General features: G+C 48.1%; 2 protein-coding genes across 3 annotated transcripts; one reads left to right on the forward strand and one right to left on the reverse strand.

Annotated features, from left to right (window-relative positions):
• Positions 1-308: 308 nt before the first annotated feature.
• On the reverse strand, positions 309-17887 carry LOC136462490 (uncharacterized). Its single transcript, XM_066461584.1, has 10 exons — positions 17758-17887; positions 17542-17685; positions 3343-3778; positions 2525-2558; positions 2233-2424; positions 1399-1488; positions 1235-1300; positions 1036-1127; positions 889-936; positions 309-772 (listed from the first exon to the last, which is right to left on the reverse strand). Exons 2-10 carry the CDS (start codon positions 17564-17566, stop codon positions 658-660), a joined length of 1098 nt encoding a protein of 365 aa, XP_066317681.1. The 5' UTR covers positions 17567-17685; positions 17758-17887; the 3' UTR covers positions 309-657.
• A 1213-nt stretch (positions 17888-19100) lies between these two features.
• Positions 19101-22339, forward strand: LOC136462491 (BOI-related E3 ubiquitin-protein ligase 1-like). Of its 2 annotated transcripts, XM_066461586.1 has the most exons (5): positions 19101-19280; positions 19412-19538; positions 19683-19861; positions 20361-20713; positions 21379-22339. In XM_066461586.1, exons 3-5 carry the CDS (start codon positions 19705-19707, stop codon positions 21958-21960), a joined length of 1092 nt encoding a protein of 363 aa, XP_066317683.1. In that variant the 5' UTR covers positions 19101-19280; positions 19412-19538; positions 19683-19704; the 3' UTR covers positions 21961-22339. The 2 variants fall into 2 exon arrangements, with proteins under 2 accessions (XP_066317683.1, XP_066317682.1); XM_066461585.1 differs by having other exon boundaries at positions 19101-19538.
• Positions 22340-27162: the final 4823 nt, after the last annotated feature.

A 27162-nucleotide genomic window follows, 5' to 3' on the forward strand; every position in this document is an offset into this window, starting at 1 on the left:
TTCGTTTTTCATTGATCTTTTTTTTTTTGTTTTATTTAAACTTCCATTTATTTTTTGTTCCATCTTTATTAATTTCATTTTGTTTCTTTTTGCTTTGTTTTTCTTTTATTTTTTTTTTTTAAAAAAAACATCGTTGTAGTGGAGAAGTAACAAGAAAATTTTGCTTCCAATCAAAACAGCTCCCTTGCTAATACTCCGCCTCTCCTCAGCACCTGGGCACGTTAAAGCAATTGGAGAACAACAAAATTTGCAAACGCGACAACACTGTATGTAATATAGCGACCAGTCAGTCAGCTCTACAAAAGATGTCAAGGAATAGTATCAATCTCCATTTCATCCAATCAGTCAACCTATACACAGCCATTTCCTGCTGCCCTCGATCTCTTTTCTGTTCACTTTCCACCACGGCAAAAAGAAAAAAACTCTTAAAACCAACTATAGTTTTATACCCCTATAAAAACCGCACGCACGCATGCATCCATGTGCCACTCCCCTCTATTCTTTGCTCGGAGAGGGCACCTGCACAAGAATCGCTTCCCCCAAATAATAGAACAACCCGGACCCCGCCATTATTCTGTAGCTTGCATTTGCTTTCACCATTGCAGAACTGAACCCCTTGCAATGGAGGCGGAGAAGACGGCATGGCTTGTGCCCTAGCTAGCCTCTTACGTACGAGACCGGGAACCACTTGGCCAGCAGGTGGTGCTTCAGCTTGATCACCAGCCTGAACACCACGTAGCACGGCAGTTGCAGCACCGCCACCGCGAGGTACCTATGCCGATTGGTAGGGAACGAACCAGTTAGATTTAATTATGAACACGGTTTGCTTAATTACTTGAAAAGATTTTGTGAGTGATTTGTTCTTGGTTCTGAGGTAAGTAGCATTACCACAAAGGTGCCAAATTTGATGTCAAGTCAAGGAATGGGTAAGGCCACCTGCCAAAAGCCACATGGTGTTGATTTAGCACTATGAAATGAAATGCAGCTAGTATATTGGTAGTACTTTGTTTATGAAATTTAGGCTGGAAGGTTTACCAGATTGGAGTAGTTGCATGAACAATCCATTGGAAAATGACGTAAAGCGCGGTCCAAAGGAAGAAGTAGGCGATCCGGAACCAAGGGAACCTCTGTAAATAAAACCATGAGTTTGCAGTGCGTTGAGTAAACTGTGAAAACATTCATCAACTTCTTTTTTCTGATCATCAAGTTCAGTAGTCACTTATGTGCTGCTTACCAAGCTATTCAGGGCTGCCTCACCAAGCAAGAAAACAGCATTCACTGAATGCATTCCTATCAACAACTGCCAGAAGAGAAATCAGCAAACAGTCAGCACTTTCTTTTTTCTTTGTCAGAATGTGAGATGCCATGACGGGGAAGACACGAAACACGTCTACTTACGAAGTTGAGATTGTAGTCCTTCACGGTGAGGAATGGGAAAATGATGAACCAAAACACACAGTCTGTAAGCATCACGGCACCTGCATTTGTCTGTCGATAAATACTAAACAAAGTTAATATCGAATGGTAACATGTAGCTAACAGTATAGTCCAATTTCAACGTGGCTCATTCTGAAGCTAGTTCTCCTAGGCCATCACCCCCTTCCTTAGTTATCTATTAATTCTTCTCACAAAGCAAAAGGTGACATTTCCAGACTGTCCTATGCCAAACTAGGCAGACATTCAGTCACCATTTCTAATACAGTTAGGCCTAGCAAATCAATCCAAAGGAATCAGGCTGCCTTTATTCTTGATGCCACGATCAAAAGAGTCAGCCCTACACTTCACAAAGATGGGGAAAGGTGACTCAGCCCTTCAGGCTTCAAGCAAGCAAGGAAACAACATGCATGAGTTGTGCAGTGTGCAGAGATATAGACTGAACGCCTGGACATGGACCATTAGCAATTGGCTCATGTAGGAGCACCTACGTGCCATGGAGATGGAGGTGTGACCAGACAAAGATGCTATGTGGGCACATCTGATCTGATCTTCAGAAACAGAATCCAATCCATGAGCACACCATAAACATACTATTCAGTCGTTAGCGCATCATGGTAACTACCCAGCACTCATAATTGCGCCTCAAAAGCAAAATGAGAACCCCTCCATGTATGCAACACCAAATCAGCAAATGTCAGTGCACCATACAGATGTCTCTCTCCAATAAGAAACATGAAAAAGGTCCCCCAACTGGATAATATTTCAAAGTGTTTGGTGGTGTGGAGGCCTCTTTACCTGATAGATGATCTGGAGCAGGTAACCCCAGAACCCAGCAATCTCTCTAGCACCATCGTGTTCATCGAAGGTCGGTTTAGCAGCCAAGCCATGAGGGATGTAGCTCGTGCCATGCTCCATGTCTGCTGCCACTGCGGCGATGTTCTCATCATTGAACTTGCTGCAGCCATAGATGGACAGGGCTGTGCCAAGCTGAAACAATTCACAGAACAATTATTCTTCAGATAACAGGTTGTTTCAAAGTCTTTGGCAAGCATCATTTGGCTGTGATTATGAAAGAGAAAAGGCCTACCCCGAAGTAAATCGTCACCAGAATGAAGGTCCACCTGCATTCAACAACCGTTAGAAGAAGCTGGCAGGGGGGACAAGTGCTATTTCCAAGAGCAGAGTTACAAAGCAGAAACACTTGAACAGCAACCAGATCTTTCATAAAAATTTGGTGCTACCAACCAGTCACAATCTCAGAGTGTTTTTTAAAAAAGTGGGAAAAGGCTACATAGTGATTTGTAAATAGAAGAAGACAATTTATCTTATGAGCCGTACTATTTCAATTTATCTTATGAGCCGTACTATTTTAACCATCCAACGGCGTTTTTTCTCTAACGATAAACCCAGACAAAGAGCGCGTCGCTTGCTGTGTAAGCTAGTTGTTGGCAGCCATCAATTTTGTACAGTAGTATAACAGAGAATGCTGTCAAACTGACGGACTGATGGCTCCATTATTGTTTCGAACCATGTTCAGTTCTTGCAAACCGTGTTAAAAGGACCCCATGTTAAAACAGGTTTGTTCCATGGAAAGAGCCCTTTATTCCCTGGAAACTCAGAGTATTACAAGGGGACAGAACAAATGCCAAACTTGCTGACCGATTTCTAATTCAATCAAGCAGCAAATAAAAAGACTTAATCAGCTGCAGCAGCTGAGTGGCAATGCGCCTCCTTCTCTTCTTTTTCAAACAAAATGATTTAAAAATAGGGATCAACTTTGCATCTAATCCACAACAATCTTGTTTTCAAAATTAGAAAAAAAAGGCAAAGGAAATCAGAGAGAGAGAGAACAAGAAAGAAGTGTAAGTAGTACACTAGTAGCAAATTAAGCAATTGGTGACTTACTGAGTGTAGTAGTAGAAGATGCTGCCGCCATCGGAGATGACAATCACGACGAGCAGGCTGAGGAGGACGAAGAAGGAGATGAGCCTGTAGGCGAGGAGCCACGCCGGGTGGATGTCCCGGAGGCACGGCCGCCAAGCCTCATCGTCGTACAGCACCCCGGGGCGCCTCCCCTTGCCGCCGCCCTGCAGCTCGCCGCCCGCGGGGCCCGACGAGGCCGACGACGACGACGACGCGCCGCCGGGGCGCCGGTCGGCGCCGGCGCCCTCGTGGCGCCAGATGAGGTAGCCCGCGACGGCCATGCAGGCGAGCACCCAGAGGCCGCACAGCCCCACCCGCCAGTGCAGCCAGTAGCGCAGGTCCGTGGTGTCAACCGTGGCCATGGGCTCGTACGACCGCGCCGCCGACCCGCCTCCGCCGCCACCACCGCCACCGCCACCTGTGATGAAACGCATGCCCCGCCGTTAGCTAGGTAGCCGCCTCCGACTCCTGGAGCATGAACCGCGGCGCGAGCGAACGCGGCAATGGCTCTGCAGCTGCCGCTACTGCTCCTCGGGCAGAGCAATGCGCAGACTAAAACACTGTCGAGAAAGGAGGGAGCTGGGGACACCGCGGGAGGGGCTCGTCAGATTCTTGTAGCGGAAGGAGAAGGCAATGCTAGTGGCGAGCGCGGCGGGGAGGGGAGGGCGTTGCGGTGAGGACGACAGACAGGCAGGCGACGCACGAAACCAACGCCGGCGAGCACACACGTGATTGCATGCAGGGGAGGCAAGGGAGGAGTGCATTGATGGGCAACGGACGAATAAACAGCAACGGCCCCCGCCCCCGGAAGACGCCAAGGCTGGCCGGGTCACACGCCGCTCACGATCACGATCACGATCTCTCGGCAAGGTAAGCAAGGCAAGCAACCGCGCGACAGAAACGAACAGACAGGGATTGACGCGGCAGCCAGCGGTAGAACAACGAGCTCCAAGACCATGAGAGCTAGGGGGGTTAAACAAGATGGAGATGGAGCGGGGAAGATGCTTGCACGCAAGAGGGGGAATGGGAAAGCTACAAAAGGTGGAGGGGGTGGCCTGGGGAATGAGATGCTTTGCTTCTTCCACCTTTGGAGGGAAATCTCTCGCTCTCCCTCGGGGAGTATATATATACTCCTCATCTACATACCGACATTACAGGCATGTGGATGGGGACACCCCCTCATAGTCTTCTCGTGTCGTCGTCTCTCTCTCATTTGTTTATCTACTCACTCGCTGTAGGATTAGGATTAGGATTAGAATCTCCCTTGCCACAATCAACCATGCAATGCAATGCCCCTCTTTCTCTCTCTCTGAGAAAGAGGTTTGGCTTGTGAGAGGGGCCATGGGCATGGCTCCCAGCTTGCATTGCAATTGCCATTGTGGGGGGCAGGCAGTACAGGCGTACAGCTACAGAGCAGTGGTAGCTTTCGGATTGACCAGGGTCACAGCCTGGGGCCCGTCTCGGCGTCTCTTTCGGGGCCCGTTTAGTTCACCCCAGAGTTGCGCCGGCAGAACTCGGTTGGTACTGTGGCGCACTGTAGCGTTTCGTTTTTATTTGGTAATAATTGTCCAATCGTTTACTAATTAGGCTCAAAACGTTCGTCTCACAAAGTACAACCAAACTGTACAATTTGTTTTTGATTTCGTCAACATTTAATACTCTATGCATGCATCATAAATTTAATGTGACGGGAAATCTTCTTTTTCATAGTGCCACGGCCTTTCTTTCCTCTGCTACACTGCATCGCCCTGCATTGTACAGCATTTGCATGGCATGCGAGGGATGGAGGAGGGAGGTGACCTGGAAGGCTGGAACGGGAACCAAGGCTGCTTTTCCACCCGTCAAATCCTCGTCGGCCACACCAACGGAGCAAGGGCCAAGGGCGACGCCATGCAGGCTGCAGGAAACTCGGCAAGCACCGACGCGGTCCGTGATGACTGTGAGGTTTTCAGTTACAGTGGAGTACCGGGAGCGTCTTTTCAAACCCTTCACACTGCTGCCCTGCTGGTTTTGCGGTCACTCACTCCAGCCACAGCTGGAGCTGGTTCACAGGAAATTCAAGGAAACAGCCAGCAATAGGGGAGGGGACAGGGGAGTGTACTACACATGGGAATTGGGAAAGGAAAAAAATAACCTTTTTTTTACTTTACTTTACTTGACTGAATTGTATTGACTCATTGACTAGCTGCTCTGTGGTAATCTGGATTTCCTTCTATGGATCAAGGAAAGGCCTCTGTTTTTGCTCAAAAAAAATCAAGAAAAAAAACTCTATGTTTATTACTATTTCTTTAGAGTAGTAATAACTAGTACGAGTAATTCATCAATCCAGTGGCTGCCTTTGTGTCAAAATTTGCATTTCCCTGCTTTTCACCGCAAAATCAAACAACTGTTATCTTTGTATAGTAACCACTGGTCCAACAGCAACCGACTTTTACCCATTATATATATATTCTGTGAGAGGAATCTTGGGAGAAAAGTTGATTTCTCTTCTCCAACACAACATGCATGTAGCAGAACAGAAGAGAACAGGGAAGCCTTGCCGGCCAAAGCTTGGAATATGCCTAAACCCAGCACCCGACCAGCAGATAAGATCACCACCAAGGTAGTATGAGGTATCACCTTCCTTCTTCTAGATCCATGACCTACTCTATACGGAGTACTCCTCTAGCAGGAAATCAAGAGAGGGAACAGATCATGCTACATTTTATATATACATCCAAATGAGATCCAGAAAAGGGACATGCAAGGAATGATACTGGCGTTTGACAAAGCTCTACGTGAGTACAGATTAGCCAGCAGGACTAGCCTACGCTTAATCATGCAGTTTTGACGAGGAGTTTTGTTAGCATGCAGCATGTATACTTATATATATAATAATAAGCCTAGTGACTGAGACCGAGACTGAGCATATATAGATACACATGGGCAACGGAACGGAGAGGGCAGTTGGCGTTTGCAATACGGCGACCGGGCGACGGTCCGTGCTCGAGTACCCAATGACTGGCTTGTCCTCTTGCATGCATGCACGATGCTGCTGAGGTGGCATCATCTCTCTCATCCATGTTCATCCCACGTCGGCACCACGGCCAGGCACAGGCAGGCAAGATCGCAGCACGCAAGAACAGAAGGAGAAGAAGGCTCGCGTTTAGTTTCTGTGATTCTGTCGATGCTGCAGCTGCATGATGATGATTCTCTGGATCCTCCACGGACTTCTGAATTGGGCGTCACAAGATTGCCAAGCAGATGCGTGGCTAGGGTAATTAGGTAGTTGATGACTACCAATGCAAGGGGGGTTGTTGAATTAAAACTACTAACTTTTTTGAATTAAGTGTGTGGTGCAATTAATCAGAAAGGGGGTAGTAAACAGAACGTACAGAGTGTGATGATGGTCGTGATGATGGTCGTGATGAGTGGCACAGGAGAAGGCGATCTTTGTAGGGCAATGCATGTGTGTTGGGTTAAGGGGCTGGAGAGATCCTCTACGGCTGATGGCTTTATGATGGATCCCAATGTGTGTCTCATGATGCTACTATGTATAATTAGGCTGAGATAAACTAATAATACTACAGGATATATAGCGCTGCTCGTAGTAGTGGAATAAAAAGTGGGAAATTAAAGGGAAGGTTGGGCGTGGATTGGACACGTCACCACAGCTTAATGCATGTTTGGGTTTAGTTTGTTGACTCAACAAGAATTGTTGGTCAAGGCCAAACCACACATATTCACCCTGTTCGCTTATGCTGAAATTTGGTTTATGCTGAAATGTTGCGAGAGAAAAACACTATTTCATAGCTGAAAAGTAGTTCTGAATAAGTTCAACCGAACAGAGCGATTTATTTCTAGATGAGGATCATGGAAGAGATCTCCTAAAAAAAGTGGTGTAGAAGTTTGAGGAATATAAAGGGCGCGTGGACACTGATTTGCTCTGCAAAGTTCTAATTGTGATGTGAACGGTTATGGGAATGGGAGCTTAATTCTCCTAATTTAGAGAACCTCAAATAAGCACATTGGATAGTTCATTATTATACCTGAAAAAGAAAAGGAAAAAAACACAGTGTGTGTGAGCTGACCAGAAGGGCTTAGAAAACGCAGGCCGGCAATTGGCGCACAGAGAATCCGTGGTCACGACTCACGTACGTACATGAGGCGAAGGTGGTCGGACGGGAAATCCTAACTATCAAATGTTTGCTGGGAGGAAGGACACGTATAATGAGTGGAGTAATAAAGCAAGAAATGCAGCAGGAGGTCAGCCATCACTCTCTCCATTACTAATAAAGAAGAAGAGCAAATAAATAAAGCAGCAGGCAAGCAGAGATGATCAGATTCAGAGGAAACAAAGGGAGGGCGCAACGCAGAGCGGAGGAGAAAAGAGAAAAAGGCAAAAAGCCACGCAAATCGAAAGCAGCTACTGCTCAGTCAGCCGCACTCGTTGCAGGCTCAGCGGCTCGTGAGAGCGCACATGAGGTGCTCATGAGATGGAGTACGGGTTGGCTAAGCCTGGGCAAAATACCCGATACTCGTTACCCATATCTGAATTATCTAAACCTGGACCTGAATTACCTGAATTCGAGGTACCGATCTAAAATTCGGATAGCGATTTTGATTACCCAAAATTAGTTTAGGTAATTCGGGTAGTATTCCCCGGTACCCAAATTACCTGAACTACCCGAACCCGAGGTACCTGATCTAAAATTCGGATAGCGATTTTGATTACCTAAAATTAGTTTGGGTAATTCGGGTAATATCCCCGGGTACCCAAATTACCCGAACTACCCAAACATTTATCTCGGTCTTTGTATTTATCATGTGCTGTTAGTTGAACACTTAGAACTTATCACTTTATTAGAATATAATTCTCTCTGTTTGAACAAGCGACTTTAATACATTATTCTCTACAAAATGCTATTGAAATTCTATATAAATTGCTACTGAAATTATATATAAATTGCTACTGAATATTTGTGTAGTTTGTTGTTTTTTTTGTAAATTCGGGTATATCGGGAATACCCGAACCTGAACCCGAATTATCGGGTACCCGAAATTACGGATAGTGTTTTTTCAGACTAATATCGGATAGCAGTTTTCATTACCCGAATTTTGAATTACCCGACTCGAAAAAATAGGGTAACCCGATCGCCTAGGCCTAGGGTTGGCACTGGTATTTTATACTCCTTATTATCTAGTAGTATAGTATATTGTATAGTACTAACTACCTGGTACATGCATGTTGTAAGTACTATGAATTGGGTTAGTCTTTATGACTCCATAATCAGCTAGATCCATTTGATAAAACTATACTAATAACTTGGAAATTAGTTCTAGTCTATCCAAACATATAGGCCAATTTGAACCACGCCTTGAGTTAGTCGTTAGTTCGATCCATTTGATTAGTACTCCTCAAGTTAGGTGTTTTAGAAACTCTTATGGAAATCAATGCTGAAGCTAAAAATACCAAAATGCCTCTCACGAAGTAGAGCTAAAGATGTATTGGGGAAAAAAAAAGAGAAATGTGTATTGGGGAGCTAACAGTTAGCTGACTATTAGCCGGGGATGAAACATGCACATGCACTGGTTACTAATTCTTACTAAGTGGCTATCAGCGGGAGACGAAAATGTAGCGGCAAAGGAAGGTTGGGCCGTTGGAGTGTGACGGAACCCAACCTATAGTACAGCTGCTAACGAGCACCGACGTTGGAAAAGAGATTTTATATATGAGAAAATTCCCTCGTTGCCCCTAAAAATTATAGCACTTTCTTCGTTGCCATAAAAATTTCTCAATTACCCTCACAGCCATCAAATTAATTTTGTGATTCCCTGGCTACTATTTCCGTCACTTCCCGTTAGCAACGCCGTTAGATGGGGCTAGGCGCGGCCAGGCCGGCCCACAGGCGTCCGTGGCGCGCCGGCGCGGGTCAGTGCGAAGAGGTCGGAGGCCGCGGCCGGCGCCGCTCGGCGTGGCGCGATCCAGCGCGAGGTGACAGGAGATCGGGGTGGCGGCCGGCAGCGACCGCAGCAGGCGCTCCGCGGCGCGGAGCGACGACGGGGACGAGGACGGCGAGCTCGCCAGATCGGAGCCGACCTCCACGACGCGTCCCTGTCTGTCCCTCCTCCTTGCTCTGGTTCGGCACGACGCCGGACACGCGTTCATCGGGTTCTGCCGCCGAGCCGTCGCCGTAGTTCGGCTATAAAATGCCGAGGCCGCCGTCATGGAGGCCATTGCGGTCCGCACCAAAATTCACAGCACACAAGCCGCATCTCTCCAATTCCTTGCACCTACGGCTACTCGAGGTTCCTAGCTATCCACTGGGGAAGACAGTAACAAGTATCATTCACTAGCGGACTCAACCGAAAGCTAGCTTTCCGGCATTGAATTGTTGGCGCCAGGAGTCAGGACTCAGGACTGCCTGCATCTGCATCTGCATCTGCATCTGCATGGGCACTGGCACGGGAACAGACTAAGCGACGTACTCCTATGGGCGAATGAATGAAGGAGGGTCCGGAGGTGGTCGGCGTCGGCGTCGAGGGCGTCGGTGGCAGGTTTGTCACGGAGAAGGCGTGCCTGCCTTCGTTCCTGCCGCGCTGCACTGCATTCTGTTCTGCCGCGGCGCGCCTGTTCGGCTGTGCGAGCGAGAGCAGAGGAGGAGGAACAGGCCGAGCAGTGCAGACATGCAGGTGTAGCACGTACAGCGGCAGCCAACAGCAAGGGCCAAGGGTCTGCTGGGCTGTAGCGAGCGAGAGGAGGAGACGGGGAGGGACCGAGGGACAGGGCCACAGCGTCGCTTTCGCGGGCAGGACGCAGGACGGCAGGAGCCGTCGCTGTCCGAGTGTCTGGTCCGGACGCAAATGCAAATTGCAATTGCATGGATCGGAGGTCGGAGGACGCAGGAGGGAGGAGGACGTCCTCCCTGATCTCTCTCTCGCCCGGGGAGGGGGAGGCGATGCCGACGACGGCCACTGGCCACACCGAGTACTGTGCAGGCAGCTGGCAGTAGCAGTACTAGTCCGGGCGGGCGGCGGCCCCTCACAGTTCGGCTGTTATTGCCGCCGAGTAGGCCCATGTTTAGTTCTAACCCAAAATATCAAAAAGTGCTACAGTAATCATCACATTAAATGTTTGTGGTCCGTGTATGGAGCATTAAATGTAGACGAAAAAAAACTAATTACCGTAGAAAATTACGAGACGGACGTTTTGAGCCTAATTAATTCATATTTGAATACTAATTACCAAATAAAAACGAAAGTGCTACAGCAACCCAAAATTCCAACCTCCAAGAACTAAACACGCACTAGCTCTCGGAGTCGGACCATTCATCCGCTGCAACAGTGCGTGTGCATGTGACTGCCGTGCAAGGACTGATGGTGGATGCAGTAGATAATAACAGGCCACCACGACACGTACTCGACCGCGCGGCACTAATCATGGATTTGATGCTTTGTCACCTTGACCTTGACCTTCCCGATCCCCATGCATGCCTAGCTACAACATGGATAGCCTACCATAGCAGCATGTCAACTTGTCAATGCAATGCGACTAGCCATGGCCCTGGCCTGGGGAGAGAGATAAGAGATCCAGGAGAATGAAGCTAAATGCTCTGTTCGCTTGACTGATAAGTCATGGCTGAAAATACTGTTGGCTGATTTGTTGTGAGAGAAAAATATTATTCATTGACTAAAAAAATAGACTTATAAGCAAGCGAGAAGGGCGAGCTAACAGGAGTCCAGGAGGGCGCCGTAATCACGCAGAGATAGACGCCAAATCGTCCGTCCTGCATCTGCATGCCCATACACCAATGATGATGATGCAGACGGAGCATCTGCTTTTCGATCCTCCTCTCCCGCCTGATTATGCGCCTAACCGCTAGCCTTATTACCCTACCCCGGCCCCGTCGTCAGTTGCCACGGCCGCCCTCATTCTCCCGCGCGCCCCGGCCCGTGAACTAATCAATCGTAGGTACTCCGATCCGTCGCCATCACGAGCGACAGCGGCAGCTGCTACTATCAGGCAAATGGATTCCAATGGAATGCGTGTTCCTGCAAGTTTGCAACTGTGATCATCTCTCAACCGAACGAACGGTAGGAGTTCAGTTGTGATTGTCGTCAAAAGTCAATAATATAAGCACCTGACGGAACAGGGCCCCGAACCGATTCCGATGAACCGTACCGTACGTACTCCTTACTGCTATTTCATGTGCAGAGGTTTTGGACTCTGGTGGTGGTACGTAGATTAGTACTCAGATGTAGTTTCATATAACAATACACACTTTGTCTAGATGTTTTTCACGATTTGTTAGTTACTTCATTAGGCAGCATATGTATGACGATGGTAAGTAGATGATGATCCTTGGAATCGTAGATATATTATTGAAATACTAGCTACTTCTACAGTACTAGTGTGTACTACTCTGCAACTTAATTTACAGTTACAGGGCCGTCAAGTGTGGACAGACAGTTATATTCTTTGCAACAAGAGTGGAACACATCAGAGGAGAATAGAATCGTCGTCTATTTGCTTTATCGGTTTTATTCGATATGCCATGCATGATCCCTCGTGTGTGTCTATATATATATATATATATATATATATATATATATATATATATATATATATATATATAAAGCGAGTACCTCCGTATGCAATACTAGTAGTCTAGTCCAAACTCCAAAAGGAGCTAGAGGACCTAGCAAGCTAGTTAACCATCTAGTATCCGATCCTTTACTCACAGTTCAAACTGCCTTAAGTATGCAGTGCCGGTGTTCAGGCAATGCATGCAGTGTATGCCTTAAGTATGCAATTGATATACTCTTTTTCTTTCACTGTTCAGGCAATGCATGCAGTGCCGGTGTCCTGCCCTAGCTAGTGTAGTAATGCATATGCATCGTCAAGCAAAGTCAAGCTGACAATATATACTAGTCCTAGTGTTAAAGGATTAAGTATGTGCGTGAGTGCGTCTTTGTACAAGGATCCTAATTTTGATCGCTATGATCACAGCCACTCTGCTCTTCGTTTCAGACGAAACCAGTGTAATGTGGTTACTACGCTGCCTTGATCTTATCGATCCCCATCCCTACTCCCAAGGACACTGCACACTTGTATTTTTATCAGTACTATCTAGCGCTCTTTAGTCTAGGGGTGTTTATTCCTCTTCTAATTTAGTCACGGTTTTATCGGATGTTTGACGCATACATAGAGTATTAAATATAGACTAATTACAAAACTAATTGCATAATTTATGACTAATTTATGAGATGAATCTTTTAAGTCTAATTAGTCCATGATTTGACAATGTTGTGCTACAGTAAACATGTGCTAATTAGGCTTAACCTACTAAATTTTAGTCACCGGATCAAAACATCCCCTTAATTTGTCATGAAGTGTAGTTCGATAGCAATGTTTGTACTATATGTAAAGGTTTTTTTTTAGTTAGAGAAAATGAGTAATGATGATCAGTGCTGTGTTTGGGAAGAAATTAAAAACCCTGTCCATGCATGTTATTGTGTTAAAGAGACCGAAACCTGACAAATGTTCATGATAACAGCATGAACTAATGCATTGAAGCGATTGATCTCTCTGGTGACGACGGCGAGGAAGCTAATCTTGTTCCATGTTATTTTAGTTGTGTGCATGTTTTGTGCATGGCAACAGGACTACAAGTGTGCAACAGAAGAGAATATAATGTACGGAATCATCTCGATCAGCATGCAGATCACTACGACTTACTAATTGGGAGTCAGTTCTCCTCAGTGTATCACTGCTTTATATATGCCACTTTTTATTATTCGAGAAGAGAATATAACGTACGGAATCATCTCGATCAGCATGCAGATCACTACGACTTAGTAATTGGGAGTCAGTTCTCCCCATTGTATCATTGCTTTATATATGCCACTTTTTATTATTCGATTCAATCCTTCATCAGACGGAGTAAGTAAGAATATATAATTAATGACCTATAATCCTTCATTTCTTTACGGTGTGAAGTACTGACAGGATTGGGAATTGAAGTGGGAACAGAAGCGAATAGGATCGATCATCATCTCATCGTGGCACTGCTTGTGGGTTAATGACATGCATTGTATCATCGCTTTTGTCACTTTTTTATGTTGGGTCCTTGAAAGGATACTCTAGTTGAGATCCTTTAATTCGGTTAGTGAAACATAGAGCGTTGTATTGGTACTGACGGTGAGGAGCCACAGCCACGGCACATAAACAAGAAAGGCACCCTCTCTGTTCAGTGTTCAGTGACTGTACGTTGAGACAGGCCAGTGTCGTGAGCATATAGTAGCTAATAACGCCTTGTTTAGTTGGGAGAAGTTTGAAATTTTGGCTACTGTAGCACTTTTGTTTTTATTTGGTAATTAGTATTTAATCATGGACTAATTAGACTCAAAACGTTCGTCTCGTGATTTCCAACCAAACTGTGCAATTAGTTTTTTTCGTCTATATTTAATGCTCCATGCACGTATCGTAAGATTCGATGTGATGGCTACCGTAGCACTTTTTGGGAAAAGTTTTTACAACTAAACAAGGCCTAAGTAAAATGCATGCAGCAAAGGTCAAGGGAATAATTAAGCTGACAATGTACTAGTGATTTTATATAGTAGTCGCCGTCTTTCTAGATGGGTCCTACTTTTGATCACTACAATCAGCATTCAGCACCACCCGGCCCTACTGTTCGTTTCAGACGAGATCAATGTAGATTACCCTGTGGATGCCCATCCCAAGTATGCACTACTTTGAATTTACCACCGGTGTAAGTGTCATCATGGGTCAAAATGTATGCTAGTTTTTGGCTCTCGGTGAGAAAAGAAGAGATCAGATATATATCTATCTATGTATGGCCATTGGTAATTGGAGAATAAAAGGCCGGCGCATGATGTGGGCTGGCGATCTGCCGGCACCCATGATGCTGCACGCACGGCAACCAAATCTGCCAAAGCCCAAAGGGCGCTGTAGTAGAGTACTCCTATGCATGCATGGAATACATACAGGCAGCAGCGTGAGTGGCAGTGCAGTGCAGTGCATTGGTGTGCAGACGAGACGGTGTGGCATGAGAGGCGAGAGGTAGAGAGACAGACGTACGAAGCCCGAGAAAGTGGCAGCACTGTATATGTACTGGTAAATAGTACTACAAGCCTTCTCTTGCCCCGATGGATTTATGGAAAGGAATTGAAGGACAGAAGGAGCAGGAGGACTCCATGGTAGTGGTAGGCCATGTGAAGATGATGAACAGAAGAGAAGAGAGAAGTTGCCTGCAATGCATGCGTTCCTATTCCAGGTTTCGATGGACGGCTCACGGCCGGGCGAGAAAATGACTGTGTGAGAGAGAGGGTACAATAATAAGTACTACAAGGGGCTTGATTCAGAGGAAAACAGAGGAAGAGGCGGCTCTCAGTGGGTGGCAAACTGGCAATGGCATGCACGCATGCATGCCTTGCAATTGGCAAGTGCTGAGACCGAGAGATTCTCCGCGCGCGGAAGAGACAAGCGCGACCTGGCATGGCGTGCCCATGGCCATGGTCCATGGTCCATGGGGACACTGCCACTGCCACACACTGGGTCTCGCTCTCGCATCTCGCATCTCGCCTCGGACCAACGTCCAATGCGGTGCAAACTGCAAAGAAAGACGCAGTGAGTGGCTGCGTGCGTGGAAGACGGTGCATGCAGTGCAGTGCAGATCGCCTGTCTGTCGGCGCGTATTTAGTTGGGTGAAAGTTGGAAATTTGGCTACTGTAGTACTTCGTTTTTTATTTGGCAAATAGTATTCAATCGTTGACTAATTAGGCTCAAAACATTCGTCTCGTAATTTTCAACCAAACTGTGTAATTAGTTTTTTTCGTCTACATTTAATGCTCCATATATATATCGTAAGATTTGATGTGAAGGTTACTGTAGCGCTTTTTTAAAATTTGGGATGGTAACGAAACACGCGCTCACCCTGTGGCGGTGGTCTCGGCCTTGGCCCCCTTGGGAATGTGGAGGCGTGCGTGGTCTCTGGCCCTGTGGCCGCTTCTCCTTGCTTCCATCCTTGCAGGCGAGCATGCATGGGTGCACGCTGTCGGTCAGGCTCGGGGGCCGGGGCTCCCGAGTGCCCCACCACCTCAGCTCGCCGACGGCCGACTCACCCGCCGAGCCTGACGCCGATGCCGGATTCAATTCCCCTCTACCTATCTCCTTCCCTGACGACGGCTTTGGCGTTTGTTTGCTTCGTCTCCTGCTCTGCTCTGGGCTCCCCGACCTCCCGGCCGGGTTCGATCTTGCTTCTCCTTCTCCGGGAGACCGGACATGCTCTCGCGTCCGACCGCAACCAATCAAGCAAAGGGGCGAAGGGCAAAGCAAGCGAAAACCAACAATTGACTGATATTCTCTGCAGTCTGCACGCCACTCGGCTCCACTCCACTTCTTTCGCCTGAATGCATGGAATGGCTCTGGCCGAACGTGTGTGCAAATAGATTTATTCCAATTAATTACAAAAAAACATAGATTTAAAGTCACAGTAAAAACTTTGTACTAAAGCATACCATGTTATATCTTTACTGTGTAGATCTACTCATATGGAGTCCAACAAAATTAGACTTTCTATTTTATGATTTTTCTGTGATTTACTATGATTTTTCAAAAATTTAGCCGAAATAAATAAAAAAGATAAAGATAAAACCGCCTTCAAAACTGCTTATAACAGGGCCATGGAGGTAAGATGAATGGTTTTAAAAGTTGAGGGAGGTATTTTACCCGGCTTTGGAGTCCATGGAGGAAAAGCAGACTTTCGCGAAAATTGAGGAGGGTACTGTGGACTTTTTTTATATTAAAATCCTTCTCGAAAATAGAGACCCACCGCACGTTGCCCTGGCCCATATAAGGCCCGATTGGCACCTGACGCTACTCACTTTCTCCTAGGCCCACACGTAAGCCCATCTGTGAGGCAGCTTCTTAATGGACCATAAAGACTAGGTTCGTCGTTGGAAGTGGAAGATACACAAACATATGGGCCGCTTACTTTGAAAAAAAAAGCCCCCCTTCTCAACCTGGATCTTTGTGTTGTACTTGTTAGCGTGACCGCACGTTACGAAAGATTGAACATCAGCACTACCCCAAAGAATACACAAAGGAGCACGTCATGGGTCAAACAAACGATCAGTCAGTCACGCCATTACAACCTTATTTGGCACGGCTTGACCGACTTAGACTTCAAAGGGAGATGTGTGAAACAAATGACATGACATACACTTCTATGCCACTTAATTCCTCCCTGCTAGAAAATTTGATGTTTTGCTCGCAAATTTTTTTTTGATGTTTTACGATTTAAAAATTGTCTCGAAAATTTTTATGCATTTAGCTCTTATAAATAACAGATTGGATCCATATCAGCACGAGGTTTCGGCTTATATGGAGACTCCATTCATTCTTTTTAATAGCTGCTTATATTTCTTAATTAACATGTGTATGCCTTAATTAGCATAGATCAGCTTCAATAAGGTCATGTTTAGTCTCCTAAGAAAAATGAGGTTGCGGTGAAAAAATTAAAATGAGATAGATCCTAGAATCCAACTATCTATGCAAAACCTTTTATGGCCCCTTTGGAACGTAGAATTTTGACAGAAATCATGCTGGAATTCTATATGAACCAGCTCAATTTCGCATGAAAAATACACGTTCAGAGAAATTTCACGTGTTGTAACGAGTGCCTTTGGATAATTTCAATTTCACTATGCAAAGGCAATATTCATTATGTGATGTGATCCACACTTTTTTCATCCACATTCTAGCTATGAGAATGAGATCCAAAAAGAAATACATAAGTAATTATCATTGGGCACTAAAAGTTGAGCTTGGCTCATGAAAAAATTATAACGAGCCGAGCCGAGTCGGTTCAAGCCAAATTGATCAGAGCCGAGCGAGCTAACGAGTTGCGAGCTTTTTGTCGGGTCCTAATTCTAGTAAATAAAACTCGTAAAACATGTAAGTATTTCTGTTGGGGTGGGGGAAGAGTACTCTACCTCGCACACTCGAAAAAGGAAATAAATAAATAATGAACCGCATGCAAGCCTTAATTGAATGAAGCAGCACGTACACACATATATAACGCGTAGACGACTTTTAGCCAGATGAAAATAGTAACTGATTCAAATTCAAATCGCAAAGGCCGATCGAGCGGATCGGAGGAGCCGCGGTAGTGTGTATACCTGCAGGCAGTATCTCCGACTTCATCCCGATCGAGATCGTGCCCTTAACCCGCCCTGCCGGGTTCCGTGCCGCCGCCGCCGCCTGGATCCGGCCGGCCGTTGAGTTCGCCGCCGCCGGACGATCCCGCTAGCTGCCCAACGAGACTAAACACAGCTTCATCAATATAATACCTGATTTGACATGCACAAACGAACGATGATCGGACGTCGTCGTACCACGTTGACGAGATGAGGAATTGGCTGGCTCAACCTGGACGGCGACGTGCGGCGGCGCAAGAGGCTGCCGTTGCCAGCGGGTAGGATCGGAGTAGCTAGGACGAAGGAGCCACGCCACACCCTATACTCGTGACCTCCATCTCTCGCGTCTGTATATATACTGCCACCCTCGGCGCCACTAATAAGCTGCCACTGCCACTGCCACTGCTAGTTGCCGCGTGCATGCATGCCGCAGCGCGACTCGCGTGAGCCCCGGCGGTTTATGTGCCGGCCAGCAGGCCGGGCGGGCGCCTGCAGTGCAGTGTGCAGTGCAAGCAGGGAGCGATCCGCACGCCGGTATGCGTTGTGTGCTGCAGCAAGCTAAGCAGCCACACGGGAACTGCGTTCTCGCGGCTCGGCGCTTTCCATTCGTCCCCTGGTTTTGTTTCGCTGAAGAGTGACGAACTGACGATGGCTACTCCGTACGTACGTTACAGTTTCTCTCAGCCGACTTATCGGCCAGAATCTACGGTATTTTTCTCTCGTAATAAAACAGCTTCAGGCGGCTGAGCCGGCTTATGTATCAGCCAACTTCCAACCTGGAACTGGAAGTATTGACTGCAATGCAGTTGCAGCTTCGGATCCAGGAGGAAGCCTCTCCGCGAAACAACTGGCCGGGCCGGCCGCCCTCGACTAGGCTACTCTGCTTCTGCTACTGTTGTTGCTGTTGCTTGTTCATCTTCGTTCACATATGCATCGTGCATCTTCCATCGTCGTCGCCTGCTTGTTTGGCTTCGGGTGGCGGAGTTACGAGCAGGGTTCAAAATTTCGGCCGGATCGGAAATTCGGTTACAAATACTGGTGTTTAGATGTACATCCTAAAATACAGTACATTCTGGTCATTTTTAGACAAAATAAACGAGAGTGCAATAGACGTATGTACCACTCATTTAACTTCCTAATCTATTGAAATCTGATTCTACTGCGTATAATTAAAGGGTGAACTCTGAGTCTCCTTATACAAAATAATCACGTATTTTTATTTAAATAAACATTATCTTCTTATTTCCCTAATGTACTTTATTTTAGGATAAATTTCAAATGCCGGTACGGAGGGAGTAAGTCTGAAGAAACTAGATTACACTCGTCTATCCAGCACACCAACTGGGCCCAAAAGCATTACAAACTGGGCCCAAAAGCATTACACTCGCCTTCCTTAGTTGGCCAGCCCAGCCCAGCCCAAGTACCGCCAGAAACAGAAGTTCGTTCGCGGGTGGGCCCAGTGACGTGGCTCGGTGGCGTGCGTGTCAAACCGGTGGAGCCGCTCCTCCTACTCCGCCGCCTCGCTTCGCTATCGGCTATCCCCCCTTCTCCTCCTCCTTTCCTCTCCGTGAACTTTTAAATCACGCACACAAGCGACGCCGGAAGGTAATTAAAAACCGGCAATAATTCGCGGAATTCCCAACGCCCCCCCTCACCCTCACAGCGGACTCCCCAATCCAACCCAACCCCAATCCGCCGGCACCGGCGGCGGTGCGGTTCCGGTGCGTTTCCACCCGTTTCCTGGGGCCCAATCCCACCGTCTCCTCGCCCACCACCCCAAATCGCATTGCGGATTTTCGGTTGCTGGACTTTTTCCCCTCCCCGTGATTTTTTCTGCGCGTTCTTCGATCAGGGGCGCGCGCGATTGGATCGGCGCGGGCTCGGCTTCCCCTTGAGCGGCGCGGATTCGTGCCCGATCGGTGGGCTGCGGCGGCGGCGGAGGCCTCGGGGTGTGATCTGCTGCGTCCGGCTTCCTCTTGGTACGGGGAGGCAGATTTTTTTTTTCTCTCGAGCGAATCGAATCGACGGTTGCTCGCTCTCCTCTCGTCGACTCGGGATTGAATTCGCGGCAGATGTCTCCCATGTACCCATTCCCTCACATCACAGCTTCTGTTCCTTGGCAGGGAGGGGAGGGGGAGGAGTGGAATGGACGGGGAAGCGTTCCGGGTGGGTGCTGGCCACTTGGCGGCCGCCTACCCCTCCGGCGCCGCCATGGAGGATCCGAATCAGAGCCAGAACCAAAGCCAGTTCCTGTTCAGCTCCAAGTCCGCCGCGCCGCTGCAGCTCTTTGGAAGCACCGCGGGTAAGATGGATAACCTTCCTGCTTATCTCGTTGCCACGTGATTTTTCCTGACTCCGAACGGTTTACTAGCAGATTTGTACGCGGATGGTATCTCCGGGATGTAGCCAATATTGCTGCGTTAGTTCTGTGTGCCAATATTGCTGCGTTAGTTCTGTGTGTTCCTTGAAAGTTTGTGTGCTAGAATAATGTTCCATTCCACCCACTTACCATTCGGTCATGTGAAATATGTCAGTAACATCTAATTTTTGTCTGCAATGGCAGCGAAATTTAATCTCACAGAAGCGGTCAGAGTCATTTTGACAATTCTAACAATGAAAACACTCAGCTCGCTGGTAGTCATGACATTATCCTGGACCTACCTTGCTTTTTCATAGACCTATACACATTGGCATCCATATTTTCGGTGAAACTAATTAATTGAATTATGCCTTCTTGCCACACTACTGAATTTCTATCCCCTTTTTTGCTGACCAATTTTTGTGTTATTATATTAATGCAGTCCCCGCGGTTGGTCCTGCTGGTTATTGTAATTACACTGGAAACACCCACCTTCCTGTTATGAACCAAGCAAGGACTTCAAACATTGACGCAGGGACTGAGAAGCTGCTGAAGCTTCAGATGTCCTTGAACGACTATCATCAACAGAATGCTGATCGGTTAGCGCGTGTTGGCAATCCAAGTGCTGTGTCAACTGGTCTGAGGCTGTCTTATGAGGATGATGAGCACAATTCGTCGATCACGTCTGCTAGTGGTAGCATGACCTCGTTGCCTACCACAATGTCTTCTGTTGATGATCTCATGGCTGAACTGGACAAAGAAAACAGAGAGATTAGCTATTACTTAAGACTTCAGGTAAATATTCAACGCAGCTTCATTCATCGATCAAATCCTGGATATTGTGTTTTATGGGACAACAAGGATGCAATGAACAAATAAATAATTATTTATGAATTTCTTATTTGATTATTCCATAATGGAAACAGTGGTAGACCTTTATATAGTTTAATATTAATATTTGAACGGTTTAGTTATCTAAATATGCTGTGTCAGAACATTGGCAGATACATTGGCTTGCTGTAGTGCATTGATTCTCCTCCTGCTTTCAGTTTCTATGCAGAACATTCGAATCAGTTATGCATACCATGTTATAATGAGAATATATGAGATAGTGCGCTTGGTTCTCTATTTTAGTGTCTATTGTTTTGATCTTGTATGTTACATGGGTCTAACTGTTTGATTTGAAATAATACACCTTTATATAGTTTAATATTAACATTTAAATGGTTTGAGTTATCTAAATATGCTGTGTGAGAACATTGCAAGATACATTTGCTTGCTGTAGCCTGTAGTGCATTGATTCTCCTGCTTTCAAGTTCTATGCAGAACATCCAAATCAGTTATGCATACCATGTTATCACGATAATATATGAGTTTGGTTCTCTATTTTAGAGTCTACCACTAGTTTGATTTCTTCTTATAACCCCTTTCCACTTCATGGCTCTTATTATTCCCCACAGGCAGAGCAAATTGGCAAGCAGATGAAGGAGGCGAACCAGCGGCGGATGATTTCTTTCCTGGCGAACCTCGAACGATCGGTGGGGAAGAAGCTGCGGGAGAAGGAACTGGAGGCGGAAGCGATGAACAGGAAGAGCAAGGAGCTGAATGAACAGATCAGGCAAGTCGCCATGGAAGTCCAGTCATGGCAGTCAGCGGCCATGTACAACCAGTCGGTCGCCAACAGCCTGAAGACCAGACTGATGCAAGTGGTGGCGCAGAGCACCAACCTCACCAGAGAAGGCACCGGCGACAGCGAGGAGGCCGACAACGCTGCCTCCAGCCAGAACCCCAACGCCGGAGCTGGAGCCACCCCTGAGGGCTTCTTCCAGTCTGGCCTCCTTGGCAGCGATGGTGGCAGGGGCACGACGACGACGGCTACCGTCGGGCTGGGGGCTTGCAGGTGGTGTGGTGGGAAGGAGGCGTCAGTGCTGGTGATGCCGTGCCGCCACCTCTGCCTGTGCATCGACTGCGAGAGGGTCTCCGACGTGTGCCCCGTCTGCCGGTTCCCCAAGAGCGGCTGCGTGGAGATCAACATGTCCTGACAAGGACCTATGTAAGGACGCTCGATCGAAATTGGCGGGTAGAGTATACACAGTAACTAGTAGATGGTAAGCGTGTTCGTACAGCGGTGTACATGTCAGCATGTTTTCCCTTGGCTGAGTTCTGGACCTCAGTTGTCCAGGTGTAAGGTCGGCCCTGTTCGGCTGGTATTAAATCGGCTTCTGCTGATTTGTACGGATTAAAGCCGGCTGAACAGTACAAGCGAACAGAGCCGTCACTCCCCCCGCTTGGGGTTTTATCAGAAGGTAAAGGAGATCAGGTTTGCGTCTTGCAATCCATGTGCATTCTACAGAACATCCTCATTCTATTGGATCCTTTCGGTTTTGCCAGTAATATAAATGTATAAACGTGTGCTAGGAATTGCACAGATGGCTTACGCTAAAATGTTGTGAGAGAAAAATACTGTTCGTTCGTTGAAAAGTACTGCTGCGGAGCGTCCCAACAGCGCTCCCGTTTGGTCTGCGCAACGTCGTAGAGACCGTTGGCCACCCTGTGGCGCAGCGCACGCCCTCATTCCCTACGAACGATGTGTTCGTGGGGATGACCGAATACATCGCGGAATCTTTCCATGACCTTTTTGCAGGAGAATCGGAGTCGCCCTCCGACTCTGACTCCAGCAGGGGGAGCCATCACCCCTCACGAGAATGTTTCATGGCAGGTACCCCCGAGGGATACATCGAAAGCATCCACGAGGGAGGGGCTACCCCAATAGACGACCTCGACGACGAGGTCGAGGGGGATGCAGGGGCCCCACCACGCCTATGGATAGAGCAGCTGAGGGCGTGGCACCAAGAGCTCGAAGAAGCACGACTCTAGCTTGAACAGGAACACGTGGAGCTCGAGCAAAAGATCGAGCGCCACGGAGACGGTGTGCGTGCGCGCGTCGTGGTCCGCGACGTGAACCGAAGGATCATCGAGGATGACAAAGCCCTCCCACACTTCACTCGAGCAAGCCAGAACATCGCTGTCGCGGTGGCCTTGCTCCGGGGCTTCCGGAGCTCACGACACCCGAGGATTGTAGGGCCCATCACGAGATTCGCACGCTACTCGAGCGTACGGCGCGTAGCAGGCCGAGAGCTCGCTGTCCCGACGACGCGAGCTCAACGCCAGCCGGCACGCGCCCTCAGGGCGACCCGACGGGGACGTGTTAGTCCACCAGGCGCAGCGAGGCGGCAGGCCGCGTGCCACAGCCCTGGTGCATGAGCATCTCGGCCTCCACCATGACGCGCGCAACACCCTGGATGCCCGCCGGCGTGCCAGCGGCAATGAGAGGGAGGAGGCTAGCCACGGCTACCACCCTCGTCGTGGTGGACGCTACGACAGCGGCAAGGACCAAAGGCCGAGCCCCGACTTGCTAGGACCTCAGGCCTTTGGCCGACACATCCTCAACGCCGTCTTCCCACCGTGGTACCGACCGCCGACCAACATCCCAAAATACTCTGGGGAAGCAAACCCCGGACTGTGTGTAGGGTCGAGATGGCGGACTAGAGGGGGGGGGGTGAATAGTCCTTTCTAAAATTAATTGCGTCGACTAACCGAAATAAGTGCGAAATTAAGACTATCGGTCTAGCCAAGACTACACCCCTCTATCTATGTTCTCTAGCACCTTCCAAAGATACTAATTAAGCAACAAAGGTACCCGGCTAGCTAGAGCTCACCTAACCAATTTTAAAAGCAAGGTCACACAAACCTATGCCACTAGTACTTTAAGCAACAGGAGAGCTCCTACACATGCTAGTAAGCAAAAGCACAAAGCCACCTAATGCTCAATAACAAGGCAACCAATGCCAAATTAGAGAGCACAATTACTTAGCTACACAAACTAAGTAATGTGACTAACAAGGTTACACAAACCAAATTAGCCACGCAAGGGAGCTACTTCTATGCTACACAAGCAAGAAGGCAACTAGTAAGCTACACAAGCTCAATGTATGCAAAAGTAATTACAAGCTTGTGTAACGAGGATGCAAACCAACGGGAAGAATAAGGTTGACACGGTGATTTTTCTCCCAAGGTTTACGTGTTTGCCAACACGCTAGTCCCCGTTGTGTCAACTGCTCACTTGGTGGTTCAGCGGCTAATTGGCATCACCCGCCAAGCCCGCACGTCGGGCACCACAAGAACCTACCCCTAAAGTGAGGGTAGCTCAATGACACGCTCAACTAGAGTTGCTCTTCGCGGCTCCCGCGGGGCGAGCACAATGCCCCTCACAAAGCTCTTCTCCAGAGCACCGCACAAGCTTCTTGCGGGCTTCAACGGAGACCACCACCAAGCCGTCTAGGAGGTGGCAACCTCCAAGAGTAACAAGCACCACCGGCTTGCAACTCGATCACCTAGTGCCACTCGATGCAATCCTCACGATGCAATTGCACTAGAATCGCTCTCTCACACAATCGAATGATCACTATCAAGTATATGTGAGATGGTGGGCTCCCAAGCACTACTACACAAGCCACCAAAGCTCTAGTGTGCTCAGCTACTGGCCCAAGGCCGACCATGGCTTCTATTTATAACCCCACGAACAAATAGAGCCGTTACCCCTTCACTGGGCAAAAGTCGGGACGACCGGACGCTCTGGTCCGATCGATCGGACGCTGGACCTCAGCGTCCGATCGTGCGGTGCACACCACGTGTCCCCTGCTTCAAATACTACTCGCCCGATCTCAACGGTCATCTGTCGACCGGACGCAACAGCTTGAACTGACCGGACACGGCAACCCCAGCGTCCGGTCGTTTCCAGTAAGGTACCAGACATGACCGGACATGTCTGGTCGGTCGCAATCAGACGCAGCACCAGCGTCCGGTCACTTCTAGCTTCTCTGCTCTACCTACGTCATCACACATCACCCTGACTAGATGCACACAGTCAGCGTCTGGTCACTTCCAGCGCTAGTGTCCGGTCGATGACCGATGCTTGCACGCTGTCTGCCATCACTGACCAGACGCTGGAACCCAGCGTCCAGTCACTGCGTGACCAGAGTCCGGTCCACTCTGTGGGACCTCTCTTTTCTATATAGGGCGTCGGTGGAGTTTCAAACCCCTCTCGCCTTCGTTACATCGCCATGTTGATCCACATCAACTCCAACTTCTTCTCCTTTGTAAATGTGCCAACACCACCAAGTGTACACCACCATGTGTATGTGTGTTAGCTTTTCACAGACATTTCCCAAAGGATTAGCCACTCAACTTGCCACTCCACTCAATCCTAGCGATGATGCAAAGTTAGATCATTCGAGTGGCACTAGATGACCGATATGCAAATAAGTTGCCCCTCTTGATAGTACGACCATCTATCCTAAACCCGGTCATCAACTTCTCTACACACCTATGACCGGTGAAATGAAATACCCTAGGTTATACCTTTACCTTGCGCATTCCATTCCATCTCCTCCAATGTTGATGCAACACATGCATCAACATGATCAACAATGATATGATTCACTTCATATCATCACGTGATCATATTGGTTCATCGATCTTGACATCACTTGCTTTTCACCGTTGCCTTCGTCCATCGGCGCCAAGTCTTGCTCAAGCTTCACCGACACGCGGTCCATCGCTCCAAAACCTCTGACTTACCCTTCACGCTTGCAACCGGTCCATCAAGCCAAGTCTTGTCTTGATCTTCTCCACCTTGATCACATGACTCAATGTCATGTCTCATGTGCAATGATCTCCTTCATTATTACATGTGTGAGCTTTGCAACATCTCCAATCCATTTTCACCTTCATGACATATGTTGCTCACACATATGTACCTATAGACTAATCACCTGTTTATCTCATAGAAACACAATTAGTCCACCTAGGTTGTCACTCAATTACCAAAACCACATAAGGACCTTTCACTGTGGCTCAAAAGCCAGTGGAGTGGATAGTGATAGTTTCATTATCCACAAACTTTCATTGTTCTTGGCCGATTTGGCGCGAACGTGGTTGGAACACCTTTCACCCAACCGAATCCAAAGTTGGCTGGACCTAAAAGAGATATTTATGGGAAACTTCCAGGGCACATACGCACATCCTGGGAACCCACGGGATCTCAAAAACTACCAATAGAAGTCTAGAGAAACTCTTCGTGGGTACATTCGATGCTTCTCCTGGCAGTGCAATGAGCTGCACGACGTCGTCGACGTCGATGTCATAGGAGATTTCCTATCCGGGACCACATGTGAGTATCTGGTTCACAAGCTAGGATGTAAGGGCCCGCGAACCACCTAGGAGCTCCTCGACATCGCCACTAGCCAAGCCTCTAGCGAGGAGGCGGTCGGGCCGATTTTCGACCACCCCAAGGGCAAGGCAAAGCGAGACGAGGACTCCGGTGAAGGCGCCTCCAACCGCCCCAATAAGAAGAAGAACAAACAATGGCATGAGGGCTTGCTCGTGGCCACTACTGACTTCAAGGGGGGTTGGAAGTCCATCGAGGGTACCTCGGACCACTTCGAGAAGCTGCTTGAAGGGCCATGCCCGAACCATGCTTTCCTCGACGAGCACCTATACAAGGACTACGTCCTCATGAAGCAGTTCCCACGGTGCTCTAGAGCCTGAGGACGACCCCCAGCTGGGCCATCGGCTACACACCATTCTTCATGGTCTACGGTTCCGAGGCTATCCTCCCAACAGATCTCGATTATGGAGCACCGAGGGTTAGGGCATATGACGAACAGGGAGCCAAGGTGTCCCTAGAGGATTCCATGGACCAGCTAGATGAAGCGCGCGATGCTGCCCTCCTCCACTCAGCCAAGTACCAACAAGCATTGCGCTGGTACCACAGCCATCGAGTACGGGGTCGGGCCTTCAACATCGAGGACCTAGTGCTCTGTCTCGTCAACAAGAACCGCCACAAGCTCTCTCCGCCATAGGAGGGACCGTACGTCATCGTGGAGGTGCTCTGACCAAGCACCTATAAGCTCAAGACCATCGATGGCGAAGTCTTCATCAATGTCTAGAACATCAAATAGCTACGTCGCTTTTACCCTTAATCTACGCACGCATTCTCTTATCGATTTTGCTATCGACTCCTCGATCTTTAGTGACACCCGATCCCAGCAACGGTAAGGGGTCGGGCCTCACTCGGGAACTAATAAGAGCATATCTACCCGGTAGACATTCTCTATGTCCGATCCTTTCTCACGTTAAGATCTAGAAGTAAGGGTTGTGGAAACAAACGTTGAGTAAAACTG

The sequence above is a fragment of the Miscanthus floridulus genome, chromosome 7 (genome assembly GCF_019320115.1).
Source record: "Miscanthus floridulus cultivar M001 chromosome 7, ASM1932011v1, whole genome shotgun sequence".
In the NCBI taxonomy this organism is placed as follows: Eukaryota; Viridiplantae; Streptophyta; class Magnoliopsida; order Poales; family Poaceae; genus Miscanthus; species Miscanthus floridulus.

Coding starts and splice junctions, on each gene's coding strand:
- LOC136462490 (XM_066461584.1), bottom strand. CDS start 17,566: ATGAAGTCGGAGATACTGCCTGCAG. Junction 2,559..3,342: donor ATCTTCTACTACTACACTCA/GTAAGTCACCAA, acceptor TGTTGAATGCAG/GTGGACCTTCATTCTGGTGA. Junction 1,128..1,234: donor AGGCAGCCCTGAATAGCTTG/GTAAGCAGCACA, acceptor TTTTATTTACAG/AGGTTCCCTTGGTTCCGGAT.
- LOC136462491 (XM_066461585.1), top strand. CDS start 19,705: ATGGACGGGGAAGCGTTCCGGGTGGGTGCTGGCCACTTGGCGGCCGCC. Junction 19,862..20,360: donor GCTCTTTGGAAGCACCGCGG/GTAAGATGGATA, acceptor ATATTAATGCAG/TCCCCGCGGTTGGTCCTGCT. Junction 20,714..21,378: donor GCTATTACTTAAGACTTCAG/GTAAATATTCAA, acceptor TATTCCCCACAG/GCAGAGCAAATTGGCAAGCA.